General features: G+C 41.7%; 1 protein-coding gene and 1 long non-coding RNA gene across 2 annotated transcripts; one reads left to right on the top strand and one right to left on the bottom strand.

Moving 5' to 3' along the window:
- Nucleotides 1-1,027: 1,027 nt before the first annotated feature.
- TM4SF4 (transmembrane 4 L six family member 4) lies at nucleotides 1,028-27,692 on the bottom strand. Its single transcript, XM_081569474.1, has 5 exons — nucleotides 27,338-27,692; nucleotides 26,531-26,620; nucleotides 14,881-15,020; nucleotides 5,802-5,991; nucleotides 1,028-1,704 (listed from the first exon to the last, which is right to left on the bottom strand). The coding sequence occupies exons 1-5, from the start codon at nucleotides 27,509-27,511 to the stop codon at nucleotides 1,687-1,689; spliced, it is 612 nt and encodes a 203-aa protein (XP_081425600.1). The 5' UTR covers nucleotides 27,512-27,692; the 3' UTR covers nucleotides 1,028-1,686.
- On the top strand, nucleotides 21,871-24,689 carry LOC145538084 (uncharacterized). The gene is made up of 2 exons (XR_014076630.1): nucleotides 21,871-21,968; nucleotides 22,759-24,689. It is a non-coding gene; the product is annotated as an uncharacterized LOC145538084 (long non-coding RNA).
- Nucleotides 27,693-27,733: the final 41 nt, after the last annotated feature.

Consider the following 27,733-nt stretch of genomic DNA (forward strand, 5'->3'; position numbering starts at 1 on the left):
TCAGATGTAGTAGGTCTAAGCTGGAGTTCAGGAATCATAATTTTAGAACATTTCCTAGGCTATTCTAGTGATCAGCCATGTTGGAAAACCAATGGTCTAAACTGATTTGAAACACATTGTAAGTGTGTGAGTGTTTGCATTCATAGTTCCCCCAATGAGATCTTTTTTCAAAGATTTTTTTTCATGTGGACCATTTTTAAAGTCTTTATTGAATTTGTTACAATGTTGCTTCCATCGTTTTTTTATGTTCTGACTTTTGGGGAGTAAGGCATGTGGGATGCTAGCTCCCCAACCAAGGCTGAACCTGCACTCTCTACATTGGAAGGCTAAGTCTTAACTACCATGCCACCAGGGAAGTACCCGCCCCCCAAACCCCCATCAAATGAAACCTTAATTGCCTTTCTGCCTGCCTTTCTTCCTTCCGCTTAGCTAGTGCCAGCTGCACTCTCTGACCTCAGAGTTCTCATTACAGTGAGGGCAAAATCACAGCATATTATGTCTTCAGCGCCCAGCGTCCAGTGGCCAGCACTATGATTAGTAACTGTATTTTTAGTGACTCTGAGAAACCCAGTTTTTGGCATGCCTAACTCGTATAGTGCCGCCCATCGGCTTGGCAGGTGCAGAAGTGAGATGCTAGCTTGTATCAACCTCTGAGAATCCTCCTTATTATACATCAGTAATGTGGACAATCCCACCGATCTCTTTGTTTCCCCTTGAGGGACTTCAACATTTCTTGGATGATTGATTGCTTTTCAGTAGTCCTTTATACAGATGGAGGAACTGAGGTTTAGAAAGTAACTTTTCCAGGATCCCCAAGCTGACATGTGGATAGATGGGGCTTGAACTCAAATCAGTGGAATGAATTTGATTCTATATTACTGCCTGATTCAAAAGACCAAAGCTAATGTCCTAATATAACATGTAGAACTGATAATACCTATTACCTTAATCCTGGGCCATAGGCTGAAAAAATGATTACCCAAATCAATTTTTTAAAAACATTGCTTTTGTTTGCTCAAGGGAAGCATTTGTAGAAAACGTGAATTTTCATTTAATCTTTTGCCCCTCCTTCCTTGCAAACACACAATCTTTATTATATCACCTTTGAATTCTAATTTTAATTTAATACATAAGGAAACCCTAGTAAATGATGTCAGACTCAAAAGATTAGTCAGAAGTAATTAAAACATGTTAGCCCAAAAGGCAATAAATAAAAATTATGATACATCAGTCATTCTATTTTCCCCATAAATCTTAAAAATAAAAATTGGTCTTAGCTTCTCATTTTTAATGTGATTTACTCCTTTGAGTTCTGTAAAACTTCCAAAGATATTAACATCTCTATATACAAAGAAGCAGTGCATCAGTACACGTGTTCTTTTACATTTTTCATTCTTAGAGAAAAAATTATGAAACATTTGCTTTGAACCTGCTCTTCAATTATAAAAGGAAGCTAATTGGAAAGATTCATAAATATTCCTGAAGTAGCCAAACTATTTTTTATCTGAAACTAACATAAAATTCTAAGTTGAACTGAGCTGGTTTGAAAGGAGAAGAAATAACTCTGGCCTGCCTAAGCTTTGTCAGTTAGGAAGCAGGTAGGAACTGGCAACTCCAAGAAGAGAAGAATTAAGTTTAATATGTCTTCTCACACGTCATCAGGTTACAACAGCTCATCATGGAGGTTTAGACTGGCCCATCTCCCTAGAAGATAGAAAAAAATTAATTCATTACAACATCATTTGTGTGTGTGTGTACTTTCTCCTCCCCATCACCCCTCTTAGTCTTAATTTGTTTGTGTGCTCAGTTGTGTCCGACTCTTTGTGACTCCATGGACTGTAGCCCACCAGGCTCCTCTCTCCATGGGATTTCTCAGGCAAGAATACTGGAGGGGCATACCATTTCCTTCTCCAGGGATCTTCCCGACTCAGGGATTGAACCTACTTCTGTATTTCCTGCATTGGCTGGGGGATTCTTTACCACTGTACCACCTGGGAAGCCCCCCTTAGTCTTAATTACTCCTGCCCTTATTGGTCACTTATTGAATGTTTTCTATACTTTTCCGACTTTGGTTCAGATCTTTGTCACTTACCTATGTTTAGGCTAGAAGTGTGGAAGCTTCACTTTATTATTAAAATTCATTTTTAATAAGTGGAACAGAGGGCCAAAGTGATGTATCTGAAGCCATTGTTAATAAATAGAGAAGCCAGGAATTAATAAGTAGAGAACCCTGGGAGGTGGAACCCAGAAACTGTGTTCCTTTTCTTGAACTTAGGCTGCTATACAGATTTCCATCCTCTTAAGGAAATAACAGTACAGTGTACTGAGCCGTCTAGTTACTGACATGGATGCTTTTTTTTTTTTTTCTGCTGTGCCACGTGGCATGTGAGATCTTAGTTCACCAACCAGGAATTGAACCCTGGGCCCCTGCCGTGGCACAGAGTCTTAACCACTCGACCACCAGAGAAGTCCTGACTTGGATACACATTGATCACCCCAAGTTAGACACTCACTCAGCACCTTAGGAAGTAGGTTTAACAATCACATTTTATAGGCAAAGACACAGTTGAGGGCAACCAACTTGGCTAAGACTGCACAGCTGGCATTCAACAGCCTGTATTTTGAGGCACGTTTCCATTCATTATCTCATGTAAGGACTGTGCCAGGCCAGGGACCTCTCAATAAATACTTCCTGTCTGAATGGATGGATGTCTATTTGTCTTCCCTCTCTATGGAAGTTTGACAGGAGGCGGCTGGGAGAACGAAGCTTCTAGAAGCTAGGCAGCTTGCTCAGCTCACTCAGCAAGTGAGTGATTAACTGGGAGCTCAACACCCCCTCGTGTCCTCCTGTGAGAGGGACCCTGACCAGCTGTACAAAAGGGGAGCTGTCCACAAGACAGGAATCCTCAGCAGACCACTGTTTGTATTTTTTTCCCCTCCAGTGTAGCTCTTGTGTGCACCGAAATATTTAGTAGTAAGGTTTCATGATGTCTGTGAATTACTTTCCAATGGTGCAGACAGAGAGCAAGCAAATGTTAACAGTCTGTGGATCTAGGTGACAAGGCACAGGTGTTCATTGCATTGTTTTTTAAAATTTCACATAGATTTGAAGTTATCCAAATAAAAAGATGGAGAAAGAAGGAGGGAAGGGAATTCTGGTGATGTACATTCATTCTCTGTGATTCTCTAGTGCCAGCTTGAGTGTTCAGCAACTTTCTTTTCACTATCAGGTGATTTATTCATTAAAATTGCTAAAATATGGAGTCTGAACAGATGACACTCACTGAAGAGTCAAGTGACTACAACTATGGGTGTGTGTTTTTGTTTTGTAATTTTAAAAATTTTTAATAAAGTTTTAAAGGTTACTTTCCATTTACAATTATTACAAAACATTGGCTATATTCCCTGTGTTGTAGCCTACCTTACACCCAACAGTTTGTGCCTCCCATTCCCCACCCCTGTATTGCCCGCCGCCAACCACTAGTTTGTTCTCTATATCTGTGAGTCCGCTTCTTTTTTGTTATATTCAATAGTTGTGTTTTTTAGATTCCACATGTAAGTGATATCATATAGTATTTGTCTTTCTCTGTCTGATTTATTTCACTTAACTTGATGATCTGTGGGTATGTTTTTAATTTATAGATAATCCTCAGATTTAGTAAACTGCTATCTTCTATTAGAAGAACAGTCGTATTTCCAATTATACTTGAAATGAAAATTTGCTACCTAACTAAAAAAGTGTGACTTCTTCTGTGAAAGCAGAAAAAGATATAAAATCAGTGTTCGAAATAAATTAGCTGATTTAGCAAGCTTGCATTCTTGTTGGATGAATTACAAAATTCAAATGCTCAATACTATTAACCACTACCATAAAAATAATTTCGATGGATTTCTAACCAGTAGTTTTCTTTTCTCCCCAGTTGTGTTTCAAGAGCAAAAAATTTAAATACAACACCATAGAATTGAAAGTTTATAGAACAAAAATCCAACAGTCAGGGAAATTTATTTTTAATATATGCATTTTACTCTTGACTTTGGGAAGAAGTTTTTATTTATATTCTTTATATTTCAAAATATATGATTGTTAAACAGTTTTGAATAATATATGTTAGAGGAAGGAAAAAAGTCAAAGTCCTCTTACCCACAAATAATTATCATTAAACATTTTGGTTGGATTTCCTTTAGGTCTTTTTTCTACTCATTGTGTTTGGGTTTTCATTTACTTTATTTTATTTATTTTTAAAATTTTATTTTATATCGGAGTATAGTATAGTCAGGCTTCCCTGGTGGCTCAGTTGGTAAAGAATCTGCCTGCAATGTGAAAGACCTGGGTTCGATCCCTGGATTGGGAAGATCCCCTGGAGGAAGGCATGGCTACCCATTCCTGTATTCTTGCCTGGAGAATCCCCATGGACACAGGATCCTGGTGGGCTGCAGTCCATGGGGTAGCAAAGAGCTGGACAAGACTGAGCGACTAAGTACCCACACAAATAGTTGATTTACAATATTGTCTTAGTTCCAGGTGCATAGCAAGGTGATTCAGTTATACATACACACGTACTATTCTTTTTTAGATTCTTTTCCCATTTAGAATACTGATTTTTAAAATTTATATAATTGTGTGTTCTGCATATATTTTTTGTATATTGCTCTTTTTAAATAACATTATTTTATAAGCAATTTTCAGTATTATTGCAGTTTTGAAAAAAATCCTTTTAAGGTAGAGGAAATGAAAGCAATAACAACGAAACTCTGGGAGGATATATGAGAATCACATAACAGAAGAAATTGGTGGGTGAAAGACAAGGTCAGGGCACAGATTTTCTAACTGAACACCTCCCTAGATTTCTGTGCACACACATACACACACACAACTGTTGACTTAAATACATATATTACTTATAAGAATTATTTGAAAAAACTATTTGGATCATTTTTAATCTGGGTATGATATTATATTAAGTAGATAGACCTTTATTTATACTTGTTTACATAATTCCCCAATAAGGGAACTCTGAAGTTCTAGCCAAACTTTTTTTTTTTTTGGCTGCAACACAGCACATGCAGGATCTTATGATACTTCCCTGACTGGGAATCAGACTCGTGCTTCCTGTGGTGGAATCGCAGAGTCTTAACCACTAGACCGCCAGAGACATTCCCAACACTTGAGTCCTATTTAATTTTTTCCTCATACTTTAATCTGTGTTTAAAAATAACTTCATGGGTATGAAATAATTTCCTGATCTGGCTTATTCAGTAGTTGAAATAATCACCTTGGTTTATTGTCCATAGGTTTATTTTTCATAATGTCGATAATTTACAGTCATATTTGGAGAGGAAATCCCTAATGATTTCCACTGTTTCTTGCAGTTAAGAACAATTTCTCTCTTCCATATCTTTTCCAAGGGGAAGAAAATACCCTTCATGTATTACTTGACAACTTTAACCCACTGTGTAGATCAAGTTGGGAAAGAGAACATTTGGGAACAGACCGTGATGTGTCTTCCTATAACAGATGTCCACTTCCTGAGAATCTTCATGTAGACATTATCATAAACTTCTATACGTGTGTGGAGTCCTTTGCCTTCAGAACTATGGGCAGGTGGGGGTAAGACTGAAACTGTGGTCAGCCTCAGCCTAGGTATGCGATTAATAGCATCATAGAGAGCAGAGTTTCCCTTGGCTGAGAGAGGACCTGCCTGGACCTTTCAGCCTGGTTGGAGATCCTGCAGCCGCCGCTCTTTCCACCCCCTCGTCCCATTTGCTCTGGTGGCCTGACTTGACTAAAGACCTCAGCTTACCCCACAGCAGCCACAACACTGGCAGTCTCCACACAGGGTCCCCAGGAGGCCGTTGATCACCTGGATGGCACAGATAATTATCTGAGCCACTCCTATGATCAGCAGGATGGAGAAGAGGGTCAGATTCCAGGGAACCACGTCACTAGGCTTTTGGCACCTGCTCCATAAGTCGGAGTTCCCGAGGTAATCTCTGTCAGGGTCATGGGGGAGAAAAGAGACACTGGTTAAAAAGTACACAATCCCCCAGGCTAGAAAGTCACCCCAGTGATTTTCCTTTTGCAGCACTATCTATCCAAGACCTAAGATTCCTAAGAAAAAGAATCCCATAATAACAACACGTTTAAATGTAATACCTAACAATTTTATTGAGTGTCTACTATGTGCTGGGCCTTCTTCTGAATGTTTCACACATATCCACTCATTTATTTCTCATGGAGACTCCATGGTTCTTTTCTCCCACCTCACAAATGGGAACACTGAGGCACAGAGAGGTTAAGTGACTTACCCAGCTCACACAGTTACTGAGTGACAGAGTGATTTTTGTGAGCTGACCAGGCAGATGGGCAAATCGAATATGTATTAAGGAGCCATGAAAATGAAGACACATCAGGGGGACAATCTTACAAATGTCCATGGCCTTGATTTATCCTACTACTGTCCGCAGGGACCCTTTGAATTTCTGGCAAATGACCTGTCACCTCTAGCGGCCCTCAGAAGCCATGGAAAGTACAGTCATGTCATATAGTTAAAGGGAAGGGCTTGATTCTTTTGAGGCCTACTTCCAGTCAAACTGTGAACTGACTCAGCTTGACAATGTATGGATTCCACCTGCAAAAAGGTTTATTAACTAGAAAAAAGAAATGATTGGCTGCCTTATTACATATTTTATAAAAACTTTGAAATAGGAGAAATTACAGTATATCTATAAAATATATATATTAAGAGTCCACCGCAATATCAAGGGCATTGTGCCTTGAAGGAGAAATGTGAAGTATGCTTAAAAGACAAAAATGAGGGTAAAGGGATAAAATTTCTGCAGTATTATAATTCCTTCTCACATTCTTAGAGCCCCAAATTGGTTTTTCCCTTTTGCTTTAGGAATCTACTCTGTTTTCCGGGTCTCTGTAGAAAACTCTCTATCTGGCTACTAAAGGAACACCCATTTCATTGTTTTTAGATTTTTTTGACCATCTGTCTCTGACAGTTTCTCCAGGGCATCAGTACACACTAATTTGAGATATATTTTGTGTTAAGATTTTGAAAAATCTTTGAAATGATGAAGTACATTTCCTTTATCCAGAAGGGATAAAGGAAAGAATCAGCATTCTTGATTTAAAAATAAAGCATTGCATATTGCATTGATTCACCTTTCCACAAGAATACAGTCCTGGCTGCTAACTGGCTCTGTGTATCTCTCTGTAAAGTGGGAATAACAATATCAAATCACAGGGTGAAATAAGGATTAAAGTGAGGATTAAATGAGTTAACACTAGTAAAGTGCTTAGAACCGTGCCTGGTAGATAGTAAGTGCTCAATAAACCCTAATATTGTTGTTACTTTGCTTAAGCTGAGTGGTGTGGCCTAAAGGAAAAAGACTGGTATTTTGAATCCAGACAGACCTGGGTTTGAATTCAAGCATTCCTCTTACTGGCTGTCTATTCCTCACACAAGTCACCTAACACCCCCTGACCCCTGCCCTTACCATTAGTTTCTTCATTTATAAAATGGCCTGAGAACAACTGCACAACTCTGAAAATTCAGTAATATACCTTATGTATTGCTATGTAAGAATTCAGTATGTTATTTTTAAAACACCCATTTTTCTTTTCTGTCTTTTTCCATGCAGTCTCTCTTATATTTACCATTTTTCAACGTGATGATTATAAGAGGTAATAAAAGGCAATATATTCCAGTCACATTTTTATAAAGAAAAGATCCTAAAATGAAGTTAATTGTCAATCCTGAGTTTCTGCCTTTGTGGAAAGGGTTTGTCCAGTGGTGGGATGACAGCGCCCTCTGGTGGTAAGATTGGTGAAACCCTCACGGGGAAGCTAGGAAGCAACGACTGAGTTTGGGTTGAGAGATCCTTTCAGTTTCCCTCTAGCAGCTGTTTCACCCCTTACAAACCCTCACAGATAGTTGTTCCACAGGCCCTTTTCCTTTAACCCCAGAGTCTCAGATCCCTGAAATGATTGCTGCTTCCAGCCCTCCAACCTCAGGTGAAAGGGCTCCCTAATTTTTCGTGGAACTGTAGGCTAATCATACTCCCATGTTCTGTGAATCGAAGAGATCTGAGACAGTTTAAACTCCCTGAATCCTATCATTTGTGAAGGCAGTCCCAACTGAGCGGCAGTAATTCCATCAACCTCAGAGTCAACGCCATGGATTTCGTACAACTCACTTCTTACCAGCAAAGCCTGCTGAGGGAAAGAGCAGGGGAGACCAGGTGCTTTGCCTGGATAACAGGTGCCACCTCCTCTCTCCTAGACCCCTTGACTCTCCGTGTGCCTCAGCTGGCTGTGGGACCCCTTCTGTGCTTCTCAACTCTCTGGGTTCCCTCTGTACGGAGCGCCCGGGACCTTGAGCTGTCCTCTATTTGTCTGTCTTCTCTTTGCGACTATATACCCACCAGGGTAGAGACCATGTCCCCCCATCTCTGCCCTCATCTCTGTCCCCGGTTCTACCACAGGGAGTGTTCAATAAATGGGCAGCTTTCCTGTATGGGGTCCCACCCATGTTCCAGGCACTGGGCCAGCTGTGTTCCACCGTTCCTCCCAATACTACAAGGAGGTACTACTTTCCTTGAACAATGCCTGGCATACAGTTGCCCCCAGGAAATAGTCACTGAGTGAATGAACATATACACAGATTGAGAAGTTGAGTGGGGAGGGGAAACTTAGGGGGAGGGCATTAAGAGGTACAAACAATTAGGCATAAAATAAGCTACAGGCTATATTGGACAACACGGGGAATTATAATAACTATAAATGAGTATAACCTTTAAAAATTACAAATCTCTACATTGTACACCTGTAACTTATACAATGTTGTACATCAACTATACTTCGGTTATGAAAAATGTACTACTAAAAAAAAGACATTAAATATTTAGAAAGTGTTAAAGAAAAAAGAAGCTGAGGCTAGGGAATATAAATGCCTGAATTTAATCTCCCTTCTGTCTGACTCCAAAGCCATTGCTCTTAATCATTACACACGTGCCCTGTATTTCAGTAATGTCACTCCTTTAGAATAATTAAAATATGATTTATTCATGAAATTTGATCTATATATCTTTAATAGTTTGTATAGTATCTCTAGCAGTATGTCAATCAAGGCTTCCCTGTACCATAATAAGGGCTTCCCTGGTGGCTCAGTGGTAAAGAATCTGCCTGCCAATGCAGGAGACATAGGTTCAATATCTGGGTCGGGAAGATCCGTGGGAGCAGGAAATGGCAACACATTCCAGTATTCTTGCCTGGAGAATCCCATGGACAGAGGAGCCTGGTGGGCTACAGTCCATGGAGTGACAAAAAGTCAGACATAACTTAGCGACTGAACAACAACATAACATCATAAAGATAATCTCTTTGAACCCTCATGAGGCTGGTTGAAAAGTCAGAAATTAATCACAAAATTATTATAAAAACATAACATTTTAGAAAGTTCTAATACATCACAATAAATTCCATTCATGGTAATGAATTTTTTATATTCATAAAAATGAATAGTAAGGTTGAATGTTTAGCAAGTGCTACATTATGTACATCATGTTATTTCATTCTTGCCTGAACCTGTGAGGTAGATCTTACTGCCATCCCATTTCACAGAGAAAGAGCTAAGAAGTGTGATCCCCAAGATCATACCACTAATATGTGAATAGACCCGAAGTCTGGTCAGGTCAAGGGCAAAGCCGGATCTTAACATCTTTGGGGCTTTCCTGCTTCATGAAAGCTGGAAACACTTTGTTGCAATCCCATCTCACCCCATCTATGCGACTTTCTGCTCTGGGGAGTGTGTTCACAGCAGTTCCTTGCTAAGAAGTAATCATGAAGAGCAGCTGCAGATGGTCGTAACAGGAAGTCCAGGCAGAACACTGAATGGTATCAGCTCTGTGCCTGGTGAGAGAGCACTCTCCTCACCCCTGAACTCCTTCCTCGGGGGACAGGGAGGGCTGCAGCCTGAGTGGGCAGTGCTGTGCTTGGTGGGGTCCCCTGTCCCTCCCCCACTGCTGACTGTCTCTGGCCTGGCGTTCTGCATTCCCTTCCGCAGCTGTTTGCATGCCCTGTGCCAGCTGCTTCCCTTTCAGCAGCTCAGGGTCAAGGTAGATCGGCCAATTGTCTCAGAAAGGAAGACCTTGGGTGGGAGGAGGTCCTACTTCAAAGGCAGCCAGGAGGGCGTATCTCAAAATGTCCCAGGTTTCTTTTTCCTTCTAGGATGCTTCTTCAGTATGGTTCCCATGACCTAAAATGTTAACTGCCTTTGTTCCTTTAATATGATCAAAAACAGGCATTTCTAAGGAAAACAGAACTAAATTCTATACCCTTGAAGAACCCTGAATTTTGTGCCTCAAGCTGGAAACCTCAGAGTCCAGCTTGATAACCTTCTCTCTTTCTTCTCATTCCTAATCCTGATAATTCCATCTCAGACATTCTCTGAAATTTCTCCCCTTTTGAGCCCCAGTTCCACTACCTTGGAGATGCTCAGAATCTTATCTGGATTGTTCCTCCGACCTCCTGCTTTGCTCCCTTTGTCAGTTACTGAGTCCTCTTGTTCATCCTCCACATCACTACATCGTGATCATCCTAAAACGTCCAAGTGGCCATGGCTTGTCCTGCTTGAAGTCCTCTGCTGTCCCTCAATGTCCTGAAGGTCTACCTGGGTCTCCATCACCCCCTCCTATGGAGTCCCTCTGCTCCTCCCTCAACATTCACCCTGAGTTTCTGGCCACTCAGTGATCTGACATTCTATGAGCACATGGAACCTTTTCAAAGTAGCCTCAGGACTTTCTCTTCTCTCTGCTTGAAACCTGTTTCCCCTCCTCTCCAAAAGACACGCTTCTGCACATCTTCCAAGATCATCCCCTGTCACCTCCTCCAAGAAGTCTCCCTTGCGCAACTTCATTTCGCCCTTTTGGCAGGTGAGAGCCCGTTCCTTCTTAACACCCTAACTTACCATGTGCTCACTGGGGCAGGGGACCAGGTCTGTCCTCCTCTGCTCCATATTTGAGACAGGTTTCAGCAAAAAGTGAGGTCCCATCAGGTGCTTTTGTTTTTAAATTCTTCTACTAATTACTAGCTGTGGAGCCCCAGGCAAGTTAACCTTTTGAACTATATTTTTTTCTACTCTAGGGATAAAAAAAATCTTCTGAGATTTATTAGGAAGATTAAGTGAAATAATGCATGCAGAAACACTTGGACTTTAATTATCAGAAGGAGGAGGTGGTGGAGGAAGGAGAAGAGAAAGGAAGGTTCTGCTGCTGCCATTGAATGATGAGGGAAACTGTCCTGAGTCCTTTCCTTTGGTCTCATACACGTGATTATTCCTTCCCACTCACTAAGTAGCTGTGTATGTGTGTTACACTTGCAGCTACCATAACTCCTCTGATGCCTCCACACTGGGATCCGATGGATGAATCCATGGGATAGTAAAAATGATTGGCGACAGAGGCCCCTGGGCTTTTCAAAATGAACTCTACAAAAATCAGACAGTGCAAATCAATACAGTGTTGAAAAAGCATTGTGACCTGAAGTCAGAAAACTTGGACTCGAGCTTCCATCATTAACAATAGCATTCCTTTGGGCAAGTCATTTGTCCTCTTTGGACCTCTGCTGAATTACCTCTGAAGGAGAGTTTTTGTGAGGATGAAATGAAACATTGTGGGTGGAAGCATTTTCTTTCTTTCTTTTTTTTTTTTTAATGTTTTATTGTTTTACTATTTTTTTTATGGGAGTATAGTGGCTTTATATGCTGTGTCAGTTTCTGCAGTACAGGAAAGTGAATCAGCTGTACATATACCTATATCCCCTCTTTTTTGGATTTCTTTCCTGTTTAGGTCACCACAGGGCACTGAGTAGTTTCCTGTGCTATTCAGTAGGTTCTCATTAGTTACCTGTTGTATACATAGTAGTGTATATAGGTCAATCCCGATCTCCCAATTCACCCCACTACCCCTTCCACTTTGACTGAAAATACTAGGCAACACAAGATTCGAGGGTTGTTATAAGAAACTTGAAATGAGCCTCTGCAGCTGGAAGGAAGGTTTGGAGCTGGTTGCAGGAGATAAGGCCATAAAGGAGGAAAGACACAGGATGTAGGGGAGAATGGATGCTGAGGAAAGCTGCCAGGAGGCAGAGAGTGTGATGAGACACATGTCTGGACCCATCCTCCTGAAAGCCCTTCTGTAGCAATCACGGCATATTTCACACCAAGGATGGACCTGCATTTTATGTGGGATTAAATCCTACAGTCAGGGCACGATGGGAAAGAGCATGAATAGTCAAAATCATTCTATCTTGTAAATCACCTGCAGAGTGTATAATATGTATGATTTTGTAATAAATCTGAATTCAGCGATTTTTAATCATATTATAGTTTGAAGCTACTATGCAAATGTCTGAGTATGCAAACCTTTCTCCCTTTTGATAACTAACAAAACCTTACGGCAAAAAAGGGATGAGTGGGAGAATTCGAACCTAGGTCTCCTCATTGCAGGCAAATTCTTTACCATCTGAGCTACCAATGAACCCAGAATGGAAAAGAATATGAAAAAGAATGTATATGTATGTATAACCAAATCGCTTTGCTGTACAGCAAATATTGGGGCATCCCAGGTGGTGCTACTGGTCAAGAACCCAACTGTCAATGCAGGAGGCGTTAAAGGCATGGAATCGATCCCTGGGTCAGGAAGATCCCCCAGAGAAGGGAATGACAACCCACTCCAGTATCATTGCCTGGAGAATCCCATGGACAGAGGAACCTGGTGGGCTGCAGTTCACGGGGTCACAAAGAGTTGGACACGGCTGAAGCGACTTAGCATGTGCAGCAGAAATTAACACAATGTTGTAAATCAACTATACTCCAATTAAAAAAAAAAAAAACAAATGAGACAAACAGGAAAGTGGTTTCCTGTCCTTCCCCTAAGCTGATATTTCCTGTGGTGATCCACAGACCAGCTGTCTCTGTCCTGACCTGGAGCATCAGTGCCAGCCCACCCCAGGCTGGGTATGAGGGTGCCAGAACAATATGAAACCATTGTACTGCCTTGGGGTGTAACTTGGCATCTCTTGTGCTTCTTTCTCTCTCCTTTGTTTTCTATGTAGATATATTCTAATTGCTTTCAGATCCATCAAGGGGAGTACCATTCACATTATAGGATAAACTCTGTCCATAGAGATACTAGGAGAAGCGTCCTTGAAAGGAGGTGTAATGTGTAGCTTTGTAGGTATGCCCCTGGGTCGGGAGGAGGGCTCCATCCAAGGAAGGACCTCAGGAGATGGCTCAGCCTCATACCTTCTGAATGTTGCACTCAAGCAAGTCAAGCCCACAGCGGTCCTCTGTAAGAGGACAGGGCTTGCCACAGCAACATAAACACTCATGGCAATTGCTACATGCACTATAAGGATATTAGAGGGCTTGTAACTACAGAGAAGGGTGGGGATATTTTATGTGAAATTCCTTGTGGACAAACTGAGACCTCATGTCATAAGAACCAGCTGCCTCCATCTCCTCTGTCTGGAGCCTGCTCCTGAGATTCTGTAACCTCTCATATACATCCATAACTAGGGATTTGACTTAATGAATTGATGTCCTATTGGTTTTTTTTTTTTTAGGCATGGGCCCATCCTCTGTGTGCAGGAAAACCCAACAAGTCTAGTTTCTGACTCCCTAGATATGTCAGTATCTGTGCCAGAGAGGTTGTAATGATGAACAAGACAGAGGCCATCTCAGCCCTCTTGGAAGTTAGAGTCTAGTGTAACCCTATCTAATGAGAATACCCCACCTCTGCAGTGTTCAATATGGTCAATAATAGCCAACTGCAGTTACCGAGTGCTTAAAATATGGCTAGTGTGATTGAGGAATTTTAAGCTTTATTTCATTTATTGGAACTTAAGTTTACGTAGACACATACGGCAACTGTCTACTGCCTTGAGCGGTGCAGTCTAGGTAGGGGCAGAAGGATGTGTAATATAAAAAGACTCAGACCCAAAGTTAGAAGACAGGAGTTTGTGCCTGGTCTCTGCCCCCTACTAACTGAGAGACGTGAAACACATCACACTTATTCAGCCTGCCTTGCAGGGGGAAGTCGCACCTCTTGAAGTTGTTGTGCAGATTAAATTATAAATTCATTTGTTTAAAAAGTTCTTTACAAAGTACCTGAAAATATGAAGTGTTACTTTAATGAGTTCTATTAACATTAACTCTCATGAAGAACCTACAAAGTTTTCAGTAAATTTGCACCTTAAAAGACTGTTTCGGTATTTATCATGCAGGCTATCAGTGAAGGTCTTTACACCCTGCTTATGAGTACCAGTGAAGGCCTTTGAGCTCTGTTTATGAGTAATCATTCTCATTTTCTATTATAAGACTTTCAAACAATGCTCTCTGTTTATTAATGTTATAAGTCGCCTAGTGTTGATGCTAATAAATGTTTGAGTGCACGTGGTGATACCACCAACCTCTTCCCTCAGGACAGCTTAGTGAGTGAGTGCTAAGTTGCTTCAGTTGTGTCCGACTCTTTGTGACCCTATGGACTGTAACGCACCAGGCTCCTCTGTCCAGGAGATTCTTCGGGTACGAATACTGGAGTGGGTTGCCATGCCCTTCTCCAGGGCATCTTCCCGACCCAGGGATGGAACAGATGAGGTGCCTTCTTTTATTATTTCTTCTGATGTCTATCACAAGATTACTGAGAGGTGAGATCTTGTGGAACTTCACTGCACAACTGCAGCTCTGCCTCAAAGGAGCAACATGCCTGAGGCTTGTAAACTGAAGATGGCAGACCTTATACAGTGTTCCCCTTGGGCATTTACCTCCTGGTGCCCTCTGTGGTGACACATTGGTATTGCAGGGTGTACCTTACCCGTCGTGGAAGGGGTAGCCCCATGTGCCGTTTTGGCTCATGAGACATTTTGGACCCTTGTTGATTGAGACGGCTGAAACGATAAAGGAGTATCCAGCACCCAGGACTCCAATCACTGCAAATATTGTGGAGGTGAACATCTGAAAGAGAAGGAGAGAGACCATGTGGGGTTCTTAAGGTGTTCAGAGATTACATGTAACACTCCTGACTGTCCAATCATTGATGCGATGAATATGGGGAAGTTCTGGGGTAGAAGCCAGTCTTTACTGGAAATGGGGCCTGTGGAGTCTCCTAGAATGAATTTTGATGTCTCATGCTCCCTTCTCTACCCCCATCCCCATATCTTTTTCTCCTATTCATTGAGGACTCATGTGCTAGTTATGGTTTTAAACCTTTGAACCAGAGTTTTTAACTTTGTTAAAAATAGACTGTCCTTCACAAGGTTAATATGGAAGACCGGTCTATTACAGAATCAAAGACTCCTGGAATGGGAAGTAATCTTAAGTTTTCTGGTCCAGTCATCTTGCTGAGTCTAAGTCATTGTGGGACCTCATGTGGCAGGCAGGTTTTGCTTATGAGAAAGGGTAAAAATCTAGGATATTTCCTCATCAATCCTAATTACATCCCTTGAGTTCAAAAAGGGATTAAGTCCAACTTCTCTTCTATCAGGTAGCAATCTTTAAAATATCTGAAGGTATTTTGTATTTTACACAAAAATATTTTCTCTTTGACATCTCTCTATCCCTTCCACCTGCTGCAAGTTTTCTCTCCTTTGGGTTACACAAGCCCAACAATTTCAGTTCTTTTAAATATTTTTATATAACAGAGATTAATTAGTGAAAAATGGATTGTACTAGTGCCTTTTTTTCAAATTATAAAATCAAGATAGACTATAGAATATAAAATGCAAAAGCAATCTTGGAGCCCATCTAGGCTAACCCCCTTTTAGAGATGAAAAAATTTAGGCATAGAGATGCAATCTACATTCTAAACAGTAATTAGAGAGTAGCTTGGAAACATTAACAATTTTGAAATTAGAGATGAAAAATTATCGCCTCCATTGCATTGGGACATGAAGGTGTAGTGCAAAGCACAAGAGTTTAAAAGTCAGCAGACTCAAGCTCAAATCTCAGCCATGCTACTTTTCCCTGTGTGATGAATCTGCATAATGAATGTAGCCTCAGGGTCTTAGCTTCTCATCTATAAAATGTGCATGAAAAAGCGTACCTAAATTAGACATGGTAACATAAGTTAAATGTCAGGTACTTCCTTTTTCCTGTTCCTTGTATTAGCATCAGTCTTCTCACAGTGCATATTTGAGGGTTTGAGGGTGGGGTTAGAGGGTAGAGAGGATCTAACTGTGCCTAAGCAACTGGAATCTATGTAATCTATTTAGCTTAGATTCATATTCATATCATATATCATATTATGTATTAATATACTTTAGATGCAACTTTTCAAGACTGAACTCTGGTTCCATGGACCACATCTGACTTTTCATGCCTATAGAACTGACCATTTTCTCCTTCATATAAAAACTCAGCAGGACCCTATGGGACTACTGGGCATGGAAGCCTTTCCATGTCCCCTGTTTCTTGTTTGTAAGGAACAGACTGCAGCCTCCATGACCTTCCCAGAATCCCAAAAGGCAGATTTGAACAGTTGCTAATAAGGGAAGAAAGGAGATGAAGAGAAAAGGGAGGAATGGCCAAGAAACAATAGTGCAGCTTGGGGCAGGGTCCTGGCTCTGTCTCAAGGGATACACATAGCAATATCTTTGGGCTCTTTACAGAATTAAAACCCCCAACAAATGGAAGATGTTAGCATTCTGCATTTCAGAGAAAATCACAGTTTGATAACTTTAAGAAACTCATCAGGAGACCACCTGAGACCAGATTAAAGAAGTGCAGGCCTTGCACACACCCTGATCCTCATCAGCAACACTGCTCTTGAACCATTGCTATAAAACTCCTCACCAAATCCTCCTGGGTTGGAACATACAGTTTTTAAGAGCACAAGCCTGCTGTGTCCCCTTTTGCCTAGCAAAGCAATAAAGCTATTTTTTTCCTAGTTTATATTTGGGTATATATGGTAATTTGCAAGCTTCCCAGGTGGCACTAGTGGCAAAGAACCTACCCACCAATGCAAGAGACATAAGAGACGTGGGTTCGATCTATAGGTCAGGAAGATCCCCTCAAGAAGAGCATGGCAACCCACTCAAGTATTCTTGCCTGGAGAATCCCACTGAGAGAGGGGCCTGGTGGACTACCGTCCATAAGGTCTCAAAGAGTCAGACACAACTGAGGCAACTTAGCACGTGCACATACATGGTAATTTGTAGAGTTTTCTGATCTCATAGGAGACTGTAACCTTTTTCTCATGAGTCCTTGTAACAACACACTTTGGGAGATGCTGCTCCAATTCAGTGCCAGTGCAGAGATGCCAAGATTTTGGCATCAATATCTCCTAGTCCCAGGACCCTGGAATGTATCTACTCTCATCACAACTCAGCATCTACATATACATAGTCTCTCATCTTAACATTGCTTGAAGTCTTCAAAAGCCAGAATTTCCATTTACTTAAAGGGTTAAATATTCTTATATTTTCATAAAAAGATCTCAAAAACCTTCTAGTGCAATCATCTAATTTTCTGACTAGCAAAAATACCTTCATTCTATTAGAATCTTAGATGCATTATCTCATTTAATCTTCTCAACAAACCTGTGAGGTGGGTGTGATTATCTAGGTTTTCCAGACAGGAAACTGAGACTAGTAGAAGTTAAGCTAATTGCTCTAAGTCAAACAAAGAGTGAAGTGGTGGGACTGAGATTAGTCCTTGGTCATTTGGTTCCAAAGGCCATGCTCTTGTCACTCTCTCAAGTCACACATCTAGAAGGTGGTCAAGCGAGACTAAGACTGGAGTCTCAGGGGGAGGGGCAACAGAGAGGTGGAGGATAAGAGGTACAAACTATTAGGTATAAAATATGTTATGAGGATATATTGGACAACACGGGGCATAGAACCAATATTCTATAATAATTATAAATGGAGTATAACCTTTAAAAATTGTGAATCACTGTATTATACCCCTGTAACTTATTTGATATTGTACAGCGACTATACTTCAAACAAAAAGAAAAGAACTGGAGTCTCCCTCCCAGTCCAGTGTCTTGTACCTGCTACTTCTTCAAATCACACACACACACACACACACACAGCACACTGCCACTAGCATCAGATGCACTTAGCAACAGATCAAATCAGTCATTTGCAAATTTCTTTTTGAGTGACATTGATTCTCTCACAGAAATAAAACGACAGATAAGGAAAAAATATCTTTTTCCTTTTTTTTCTGGTCTTGAGTCAGGAATCATGAAACCATTGACTGTGGAGAATGAAAGAGGATCTAAAATTGCTATAATAGAAAAGGAAAATCACTTTTCCAGGAAGGCAGTTTGGAAGTCTGAGGAGACCAGGGTTCTAGCCTTCTTGGCGGCGCCCAGGCCCCCACCTGCCTGGCCTCAGCTTTCGGTGGTATACAGAAGAAAGGGGTGGGTAGTTCTAGAAGGTCCCTTCAACTAAAACAAGTCAGGATTTCATCATCCAGTGGCTGGAAGTGAGAGGAGAAATCTGTCTTGTGCTATTCCTGCTGTGTGGGAGGAGTAGAGGATTTTAGATATCATTCCTAGAACATTTCAACAGGCCAATGTTTACAGACCCAAAAAATGAGTACACTTGCAACAGTCCTCATTTTAGGCAAGTCTGAGTACACGCAAAACCAGGTTAATATAAAATATCAGTGAGATAATTTCCCCTTTCCAGAGTCCCCCTTGTAAGCACCTCTGACCAACACTATCCAACTGGAAACTAATGCAAGCCGTATTCATAACTTAAAATTTTCTCGTAACAATCACTTAAAAGGTTTAAAAAAGGTGAGATTAATTTTGATAATATACTTTCTTTAACTCGCATATCCAACATATTATCACTTCAATAGATAATCAATAGAAAAACTACTAATGAGATATTTTATATTTTGTACCAGTTCTTTGGGATCTAGTGTGTGTTTTCTACCTATGGTACATCTCAGTTTAGACTGGCTGCCTTCTATATGTTCAATAGCCACATGTGGATAGTGGCTCCTGCATTGGACAGTACAGTCTAGAAAATTTGGAAGATTGATTTGGGGTAGTAAAAGTTAAAAAAAAAAATAGATGAATATGGTCTGTACTGATTTCATGATTATGATTACTCTCAGGAGGCAGGAGTGTATAACAGAGGATGGCAACACAATCATTCTCAATTGAAGCAATAAAGTTTTATTTCTTTACAAAACTATCTGAAGAAAAAGTGACATCAGGTTACAATTTAATAAAGCTACAGGCGGTATGTTCTGTTTTTGTATTCACATCTGACATATCTCACCTTGAAATTTTAATAGTTTCTCCAAATAATTTTTCATTACTTTTCCAGGATGGAGAAGCCAGCTACATTTTATGTTACTTTGTTTTAACACATGTTTAGAAGTCTTGAAAAACTGCTTAATTTACTACTCTATTGTGTCTTAAAATCAGAAGGAGTACCTCTCATTTACCATGGGTTTCATGATCAAATTTTTTCAAGTTAAAAGAGAAATTATGAAAGTCAAGTTGAATATGTTATGGAGCAGGCACTCTAAACTGATACTTTTAAAAGTAAACAGGCAAAAGGCCTGGAATATTTCTGGAAGGAGACACAATAATTGGGAACACTGCTAACCTCTGAGGAAAGGCGTTGCCAAACTTTATGGAGTCAGGAATGTGTGACTTCCTTTGTAGTTTTTGTACTATGGACATGTTTTTCCTATTCTAAATGAATAAATAGTAAAGGGGGGACTCTATTGTGTAGTGGCCAAGGGCATGGGGTACAGGCAGACAGATCTGGGTTTTGTTTTTTGGCTGTCCGACAAGATATGTGGGATCTTAGTTCCCAAACCAGGGATCAATCTTGTGCCCGCTGCATTGGAGGCGTAGAGTCTTAACCACTGGACCACCAGGGAAGCCCCAGATTAGGTTTGATTCCTGTGTCTTCCCTCATGACATTGGGAAGCTCATCTTTCTACAAAATCCATTTCTTCTTCCGTAAAATAAGGTTCAAGAATAACTAACTACTTGTCTCCCTGAACAGGGGCTTCCCTGATGGTTCAGTGGGTAAAGAATCCACCTGCAATGTGGGAGACCCCGGTTTGATTCCTGGGTCAGGTGGATCCACTGGAGAAGGGACAGGCTACCCACTCCAGTATTCTTGGGCTTCACTTGTGGCTCAGCTGGCAAAGAAGCCACTTGCAATACAGGAGACCTGGGTTCAATTCTTGAGTTGGGACGATCCCCTGGAGGAGGGCATGACAACCCACTCCAGTATTCTGGCCTGGAGAATTCCGTGGACTGTATAGTCCATGGGGTCACAAAGAGGCAGACATGACTTTCACTTTCTTTCCAGAACATTCCATGAAAGATTGCCTAATCAATAGTAAATTGGGAATCAAAGGTACACATGTCTAGAAAATCAGGTAACCCCCTGGTGGGGTAGGCTGTTAGGTAATGCCTAGCACTTCACTGGGGATTTCCTGGTAGCTCAGCTGGTAAAGAATCTGCCTGCAATGCAGGAGACCTGGCTTTGATCTCTGGGTTGGGAAGATCCCCTGGAAGAAGGAATGGCAACCCACTCCAAGTATTCCTGCCTGGAGAGTTCCATGGCCAGAGGAGCCTGGTGGACTACAGTCCATGGGGTCACAAAGAGTCTGACACAACTGAGCAACTAGGCACAGCACAGTATTTCACTGGGAGGATACCTAGAGATCTCTCTTGCCTATTTCCAATATTTGAAGAATTTTCCATGACATTAACAATCACTTGATCAATCTCTTTATTATAATATTTTAATAGTCATAGCCTCACATATGTTAATCTTCCACAAATACAGAGAGCCTAGCTCTGGGGAGAAAAAGAAAAGTAAACAGGCTGTCTTCTGGTTGCTCAACACACACCTTCCGTTTGCATTTCTAAAGAAGTATGTGTTAAATGTATATGCTGTAAATGCTTCCCTTGAAGTGGAAGAGAATGCTCTCAAATCACCAGGTATCAGTTTAAGACCTCCTTCTTTATCAGACTCTGGAGGCAGATGAGGTAGGGTCCAAGCCCAGCTCTGCCCCCGCCTGTGGGTGTCCTTCTGTCGCTGAAGCACCTGGAGGAGGTGTTGGGGTGGGGCAGGGGGCGCTGAGAAGGGAGGAAAGGCGGGTGGTTTAGGAGACAGGATATTTCAAGGCTTGGGCAGTGGCAACATGTGGGGGAAACATCTCTGGTGGGCATGAAGTTTCCTCTCAGAAAGGAGATATATAGAGATTGCTTGAAGATTTTTTCACTTAAACAGTAATGCCCTCCTGTATTTTCTGACTCAGTCTTGGGAATACAGACTGGAGGTTGGGGGGAGAGGTTGTTGTGGTCAGAAACCTGACTTGCAAGAGCCTCAGTTTCCTGACTTACAAAATGAGAAATGGGATGTCTACCTCAAAGAGCTATTGTTAGAATTGAGCCTGATAGAGTAAGAAATGACCTGAAATCCTCCCAGAGCATTCATTTAGTTCATTTATCCAACAAGCATTTATGAGGGATCTATGAGTCCCCAGTACCCCAGGCACTTGGTTCTACCCTCCTCTGCCCTGCGCACTAATGCTTACAACATTTTCTCCCAGCCCTTGCCATGTCCTTACGAAAGGTAGCAACTGCCATTGGCCATTTTACAGCAGAAGATTTTGAAACATAGAACATTTAGAGAAGAAATAGGGTTTCATACTTCATTTCTTTTATGATAATTATTTCACAAGAAGGGTCTTTCTTAAATCCCCTTCAAACGAGCGGTGCTTACAAGGAATGCAAGGCTGCCGTCACCCGTTAGTGCTCTTGGCCTCAGGAAGTGCTGACATCAGACGTGCTCAACCAGCAGGCGTCCCTAGGGGGCGCTGGCGAGCCGAGTCGGACGCGGGAAGAAGTGCTGACTTCACAGTGGATAGATTGATTTACGACCTGACCAAGCTCTTCCTTCGGAACAGGTCTGTGCACCGTCTGGCCCTGCCTATGGGTGGGGTGGGCCTTTATCTGCATGATATACTTTCAGGATACTGAAATGCCTGTCTGCCCCTAAATATCTCCTTTATCAGGCCAATTATTAGAGACACTCCTCTGAGTTAAGGTCAAGGTTTTCTAAAGGCTCTTATTACAATACATACTTCACAGGAAAGAGTTGATAAAATGAATTAGCTCTCCCATTGGACCGTGTGTACATGCTCAGTCGCATCTGACTCTTTGTGACCCCATGGACTGTAGCCTCCCAAGCTCCTCTGTCCATGGGATTTCCCAGGCAAGAGTACTGGAGTGGGTTGCCATATCCCCCTCCAGTAGATCTTCCACACCTAGAGATGGAACCAGAGTCTCTTGCATTGTAGGTGGATTATTGATTGCTGAGCCACTGGGGAAGCCCACTGGACCCTGAGAGGTTAATTTTTTTTTTTTTTTATGGATTAGAGGACAGATCAGCTGCTAGGACACCTCTAATTTGGGAGCAGGAGGGTGAGACCTAGCTACACACCCAGACCAGAATTTTCAAAGCCCAGTTTGAAAGTCTCCCTCCTCTCGCTGCTTTTGTCCCAGGGCTCCTTTTTCTCAGCTCCTCTTTACCCTAATTTATTTAAAAGAGTGCAGATCCCGGATACAGGGTTTCAGTCTTGCTCTGCCTCAGAGAAGGTTTAGCCTTCATTTTTTAGTTTCACTCTGAACCTATCAATTAGGCAACCTCAAGATTTTTTTTTTTCCCCAGTTTATTGTCTTGCTTTATCTCTACAGCAATCACATCCTGCTTCCACTGTTTATTCCTATGTCCTGGTTTTACTGCCCAAGGAAAGAGAAGAGAATGATGCAGCTAATTTCTGAAGAATATTCCAGAAAGATTGAACAAAGAAGAGAGAGACAGACCAGGAAATAAATGATAGAGAGACAGCTATGAAGACAGCCACATGATTTGGCTCAGCAGCTCTTGGCCCAGTTTGTTCCTGCCTCACAGGCCTTTCTACACAATAGGATTTTTTACATGATGTGCTCAGAAGCCCAGTGTTCCTTATACACCTGGAAGGAAATACTGTGAGCCTTTGGAAAAATAATTCAAATCTTTAGCACTATAGAACCAATCAAATTATGCTGCAGGGTTTTTTTTTCTTTTTGTATGACAAAATGTTTGTAAACGCATGCACACATGCTAAGTCGCTTTAGTTGTGTCTGACTCTTTGCGATCCTATGTTCTGTAGCCCTCCAGGCTCCTCTGTCCCTGGGGAATCTCCAGGCAAGAATACTGGAGTGGATTGCCATGCTGTCCTCCACGTTTGTAGATACCTTTCTTTAAACACTGACTATGGCTTCAGAGCCTTGGAACATTAAGGAAGCATCTAAAGCAGGGACATGAACCCCATGGCCTTTTGGGGCAGGCAAAGAGCTCAGTAATGCCCAGGTGGTGGTGGTTTAGTCACTCAGTCATTTCTGCCTCTTGCAACCCCATGGATTATAACCTACCAGGCTCCTCCGTCCATGAGATTTTCCAGGCAAGAATACTGTAGTGGGTAGCCATTTCCTTCTCCAGAGGATCTTCCCGACCCAGGGATTGAACCCATGTCTCCTGCACTGCAGACTGATGGCTGTTTTTTTGCCAAAATATAGGCCCAGGAGTACCAGGTTATTTTTTGTTTGTTTTTTAAAAGAAGTAAGATATCTAGATTACTTTTAAAAGAAGTAAGATATCTAGATTTCTTTTTTTGTGTGTGAAATCTTTTTTTAAACGGTGGCAGCTGATTAACAAACAAATGAACCCAAAACAAGAAATCTTTCTGCTGGTCACTTAGAGAGTGGTCGCCCCTGGTGCAGGGCGGCTATGGCTGGTGCCTTGGTTTCCAAGTGGCAGAGCTGGTCCTTTGAAGGGCACTTCCAGCTAGTGGCTGGAAGGACTCATATTCAACTTACATCAAGAAAGGATCCCCCCTGAGAGGTGAGGAATCCCAGTCAGATGACTTGCATTGAGCAGACCAAGTGTTTCAGATTGTATATATTCAACTGTGCTTAATAACTTTCTGCTTTCCTCTCAGACTTCACACAAATCTAATTTAAAAACATGCTTTGCACAGTACTTTGAATATTGTTTCCCATCTCACCGTGACTATGTGTGAAACAAACAACAACAAAAATGAAACAAAAACCCTGGTTTTGTACTGGCTGATATTCAGCCTTCTACTCAGCATCAGGGAATGAGCTGTTAGATTTCTATGTAATTCATCCAATTTCCTCAATTATTCATTTTTTTTTTCAAATTCTCATCTCTGATTTATTCTCCCCAAATCCACAAGGTGTAATGGGATTAGATTTCAAAGAGAAAATGTGTTACATATTTACTTCTTTCCTTTATCATTAAGTATATGAAAATATAATTATATATAACACACACTGGAGCTTCCCTGGTGGCTTAGGTAAAGGATTCGCCTGCAATGCAAGAGACGAGAGTTTGATCCCCAGGTTGGGAAGATCCCCTGGAAAAGGAAATGGCAACCCCACTCCAGTATTGCCTGGAAAATCCCATGGACAGAGGAGACTTGTGGCTATAGTCCTTGGGTTCGCAAAAGAGTCGGACACAGCTTAGTAACTAAGCAGCAACAACAACACACGTTTTTTAAAATCAAATCTATCAAATAACATAATTGTTTGTAATTTGCATCAAATTACATAATTGTATAAAATGCATTGTGGTTGATTTTTGCATCTCTTTGTCAATAATGATTTTAAATGTTGCTATAATAATCAATGCTTGATTGTGTTTGAAAAGTGATAACATTCTCTTTGAATGATCTTTGGTCTCAAGTGGAAAAGCATCATGGTATTCACAGTGCACCAGCCTCAGCCCTTCACATGTATTCAATAGGGCATAGCAACCCAGTCCAGTATTCTTGCCTGGAGAATCCCTATGGACAGAGGAATCTGGCGGGCTACAGTCCTTGGGTTTGTAAAGAGTTGGACATGACTGAGCAACTAAGCACAACACAGCACAGATACTTTTTAGTTGACTAGATGAGGAAATAATGATGAGAAAGAAATGTTAGAAATAATTATGTTTCAGGACAAGTTGCAACACCTTTCCCTTTAAGAGGTTAAGGTAGGAATGTATAGTTTATCATTGGGGTTCTCTTAGATGGACAACTGACTCTCTGGAGATTAGATCAAGTGCTGGTTTATCCGTCAGCCAGCCAGTAATTCTGGCTCAGCCTTCTTCATTTTTGCCGCATCAATGTATCTGAACTCAATATTTTTCTTTAAATCAACTCTCTATTTTATTCATTTATATCACCTCTATGAATGAAAAGCTCGAATCATCAACACACATAAACACAATATTATTGAATTTCTAGTTAATGTTTCTCGCATTCCTGGAGCTGGAGACTCGTTAGGGAGATTACAGAGAATTAGAAATAGCAAAGACTTTTTTCCATCAAAGTAAGAGTTTTCTTGATGGAATTAAGAGGATTGAAGGAGAATTAAAAGAAAATAACTTTCTATATTATTGAAAGATAGAGCAAATCTGTGTGCCAGCAGAGCTTATCTGTCCTTGGGAAATTCTGAGTTAGTCCAACTTCCTCATCTTAACAGATGGGCAGAGGGAGGCAAAGAGCACCCCAGTTGAGGAAATGGGACTCAACCCCACTCCTAGCCTTCTCCCTCCAGCTTGGAACGGTGAAGCCTGTTTTCTGTAGCTTGCCCACTAAAGATGGATGACTACAGGGAACAAGACAGGAAACAGAAGGTGGGGGCAAAACTGAGGTAGAGGTAGGGAAGTGCTGAGCCTCTGAGGCAGTGGAACTGGCAGGGATGTAGATGGAGAGTTTAGGGGGCTATCAGGAGAAGAAGTCACCATCCATTATCCTGTCCCAGCCCCACCTTTACAGACATGAGGCAACACAGACCCAGAGAAGGGAATTGACTTGCCCAAGGTCTCAGGGCTTCTCAGTGGCAGAGGCAGTCACAGCCCCCAACTCTGCCTTCCAAGCCTGCAGTCTTTTCTTTATTAAGCTATACTTTTAGTTAGCATTTTATTTTATTTTTTAAATTTTTTCTTTTGGCCAAGCCATGCTGCATTCAGGATCCTAGTTCCCTGACCAGGGATCTAACTCATGCCCCCTGCAGTGAAAGCGCAACACCTTAACCACTGGACCACCAGGGACGTCTTCAAGCCTTCATTCTTTCTATGGCTCACTGCAGTTTTCCAGCTCTGATATCCCTGGCTGACGTCTTCAAGCCTTCATTCTTTCTATGGCTCACTGCAGTTTTCCAGCTCTGATATCCCTGGCTGTTTGTAACGTTTTGAATGGTACTTATATTCTATAAGTAGGAGGGCTATGGTTTTAAAATTTTGTGATTACTGTTACTTTGCACCAGCAAGAATCCCATCATTATCCCTGTACCAGCTGCCCCCAGAGTTTTGCCTGGGGCTGGTAACTCATCCCCTCAATGCCCAGCACACAAAGGCAGTGCTCCATGGAGCGGGTCTGGTGGCTGATCCCCCATCCCGTCCCCCGAAGGGACTCACCGCGAAGCGCTTCCCGCAGCCCTCATTGCCACAGCACCCGCAGCAGTCATTGTTCTTCAGGCCCAAGAACACCAGGGCAGGGAAGATCATCTACAAGCAAAAGAAGCACCTTGTGGTCTGGCACATGAAGAGGGGGCCCCATGCCCGCTTGCCTGTGTGAGGAGCCACATCTCCAACCTGGGACTTGGTGGCCAACAGCTAAAGGAGTCTGGCTGGTGCGTACATGCGTGTTATGGAATATTTAGGTTCTATTTGGCCTAACTGAAAATCCAATGAGGCAATGTATCAAGATCTGACACTCTGAGTTTCCATTTACATGGTGGGTTAGGAGAAGGACAAAAAACTTGTCCTCGATTGTCATGAAACATGAGTTTTTCTCTCTCTAAACCAGAAGTTCCCAGTCTCTGTTGGAAATAAGGGATAAAGAAATCATTACCAAAGAATTGGGAGAGGAATTCACTGACATCTGTTTCTCTTGGTAGTTTTCAACCAATTTACTAGAAAATGTGTATTCACTCCCCGACCCCCCACAACCCTGCACCCGATCATTATCTTGTTAAAATAAATTATGTAGCACTCAGTGTGGTTCAGGGAAGTCTACTGCCCCATGGGAGCTGCCAGCCTAAGTCTGGGGATTCCTTGGCAGGTCCCTATGAGGAAGGGAAAAAAATTGAGGCACTCAACATTTCATCATGCAGTTCTTGGGCTTTTGTTAGCAACTAAATCTCTTCCTGTTCAGTAAGTACCCAATTTTTAAAAGATAGGATAAAAATCTTTGGGGGGAGATTTTCAGGTTTCTTTACTCACCAAGACTCCGCTTCCTAATATTCCTCCAAAATACCAGACCTCGTCGGAAAGGTGGTCATTGTTGTCTATCACTTTTCCTCCAGGGAAAAATAACAGGATGTTAGCGAGGAGGCCAAACACAGAGAGGGGGATGAGGGTGCCCCCGAGGCACTTGGCACAGCTCCCAGTGCACATGTTGGGGATGTAGGATGTAGGTGTGCGATCAAGCCCCCTAGCTGCCTTCCTCACAGGTTCTCTTCAAAGTTATCGGCTGCAGAGTCGTAACAATTGTCCCCAAATCAATTCTTATTTTGGAGCGGAGAAGCAAAATCAGCCTGTGAGCTGTGTCCTGGGAGTTGCTTCAGCTTCTCAAATGTAACAGAACCTTGATGGTGATGGTCATTTATATTCTCCCTG

The sequence above is a fragment of the Giraffa tippelskirchi genome, chromosome 2 (assembly GCF_054371585.1).
Source record: "Giraffa tippelskirchi isolate mGirTip1 chromosome 2, T2T-mGirTip1v1.2.pri, whole genome shotgun sequence".
NCBI lineage: Eukaryota > Metazoa > Chordata > Mammalia > Artiodactyla > Giraffidae > Giraffa > Giraffa tippelskirchi.

What these genes read in the sequence shown, in the direction of transcription:
- TM4SF4 (XM_081569474.1), bottom strand. Translation starts at nt 27,511, where the DNA reads ATGTGCACTGGGAGCTGTGCCAAGTGCCTCGGGGGCACCCTCATCCCC. An exon ending in GCTGCGGGAAGCGCTTCGCG is followed by an intron (nt 15,021 to 26,530) that starts GTGAGTCCCTTC and finishes CTTCTCTTTCAG; the next exon opens with ATGTTCACCTCCACAATATT. An exon ending in GGCTACCCCTTCCACGACGG is followed by an intron (nt 5,992 to 14,880) that starts GTAAGGTACACC and finishes TGACCCTGACAG; the next exon opens with AGATTACCTCGGGAACTCCG.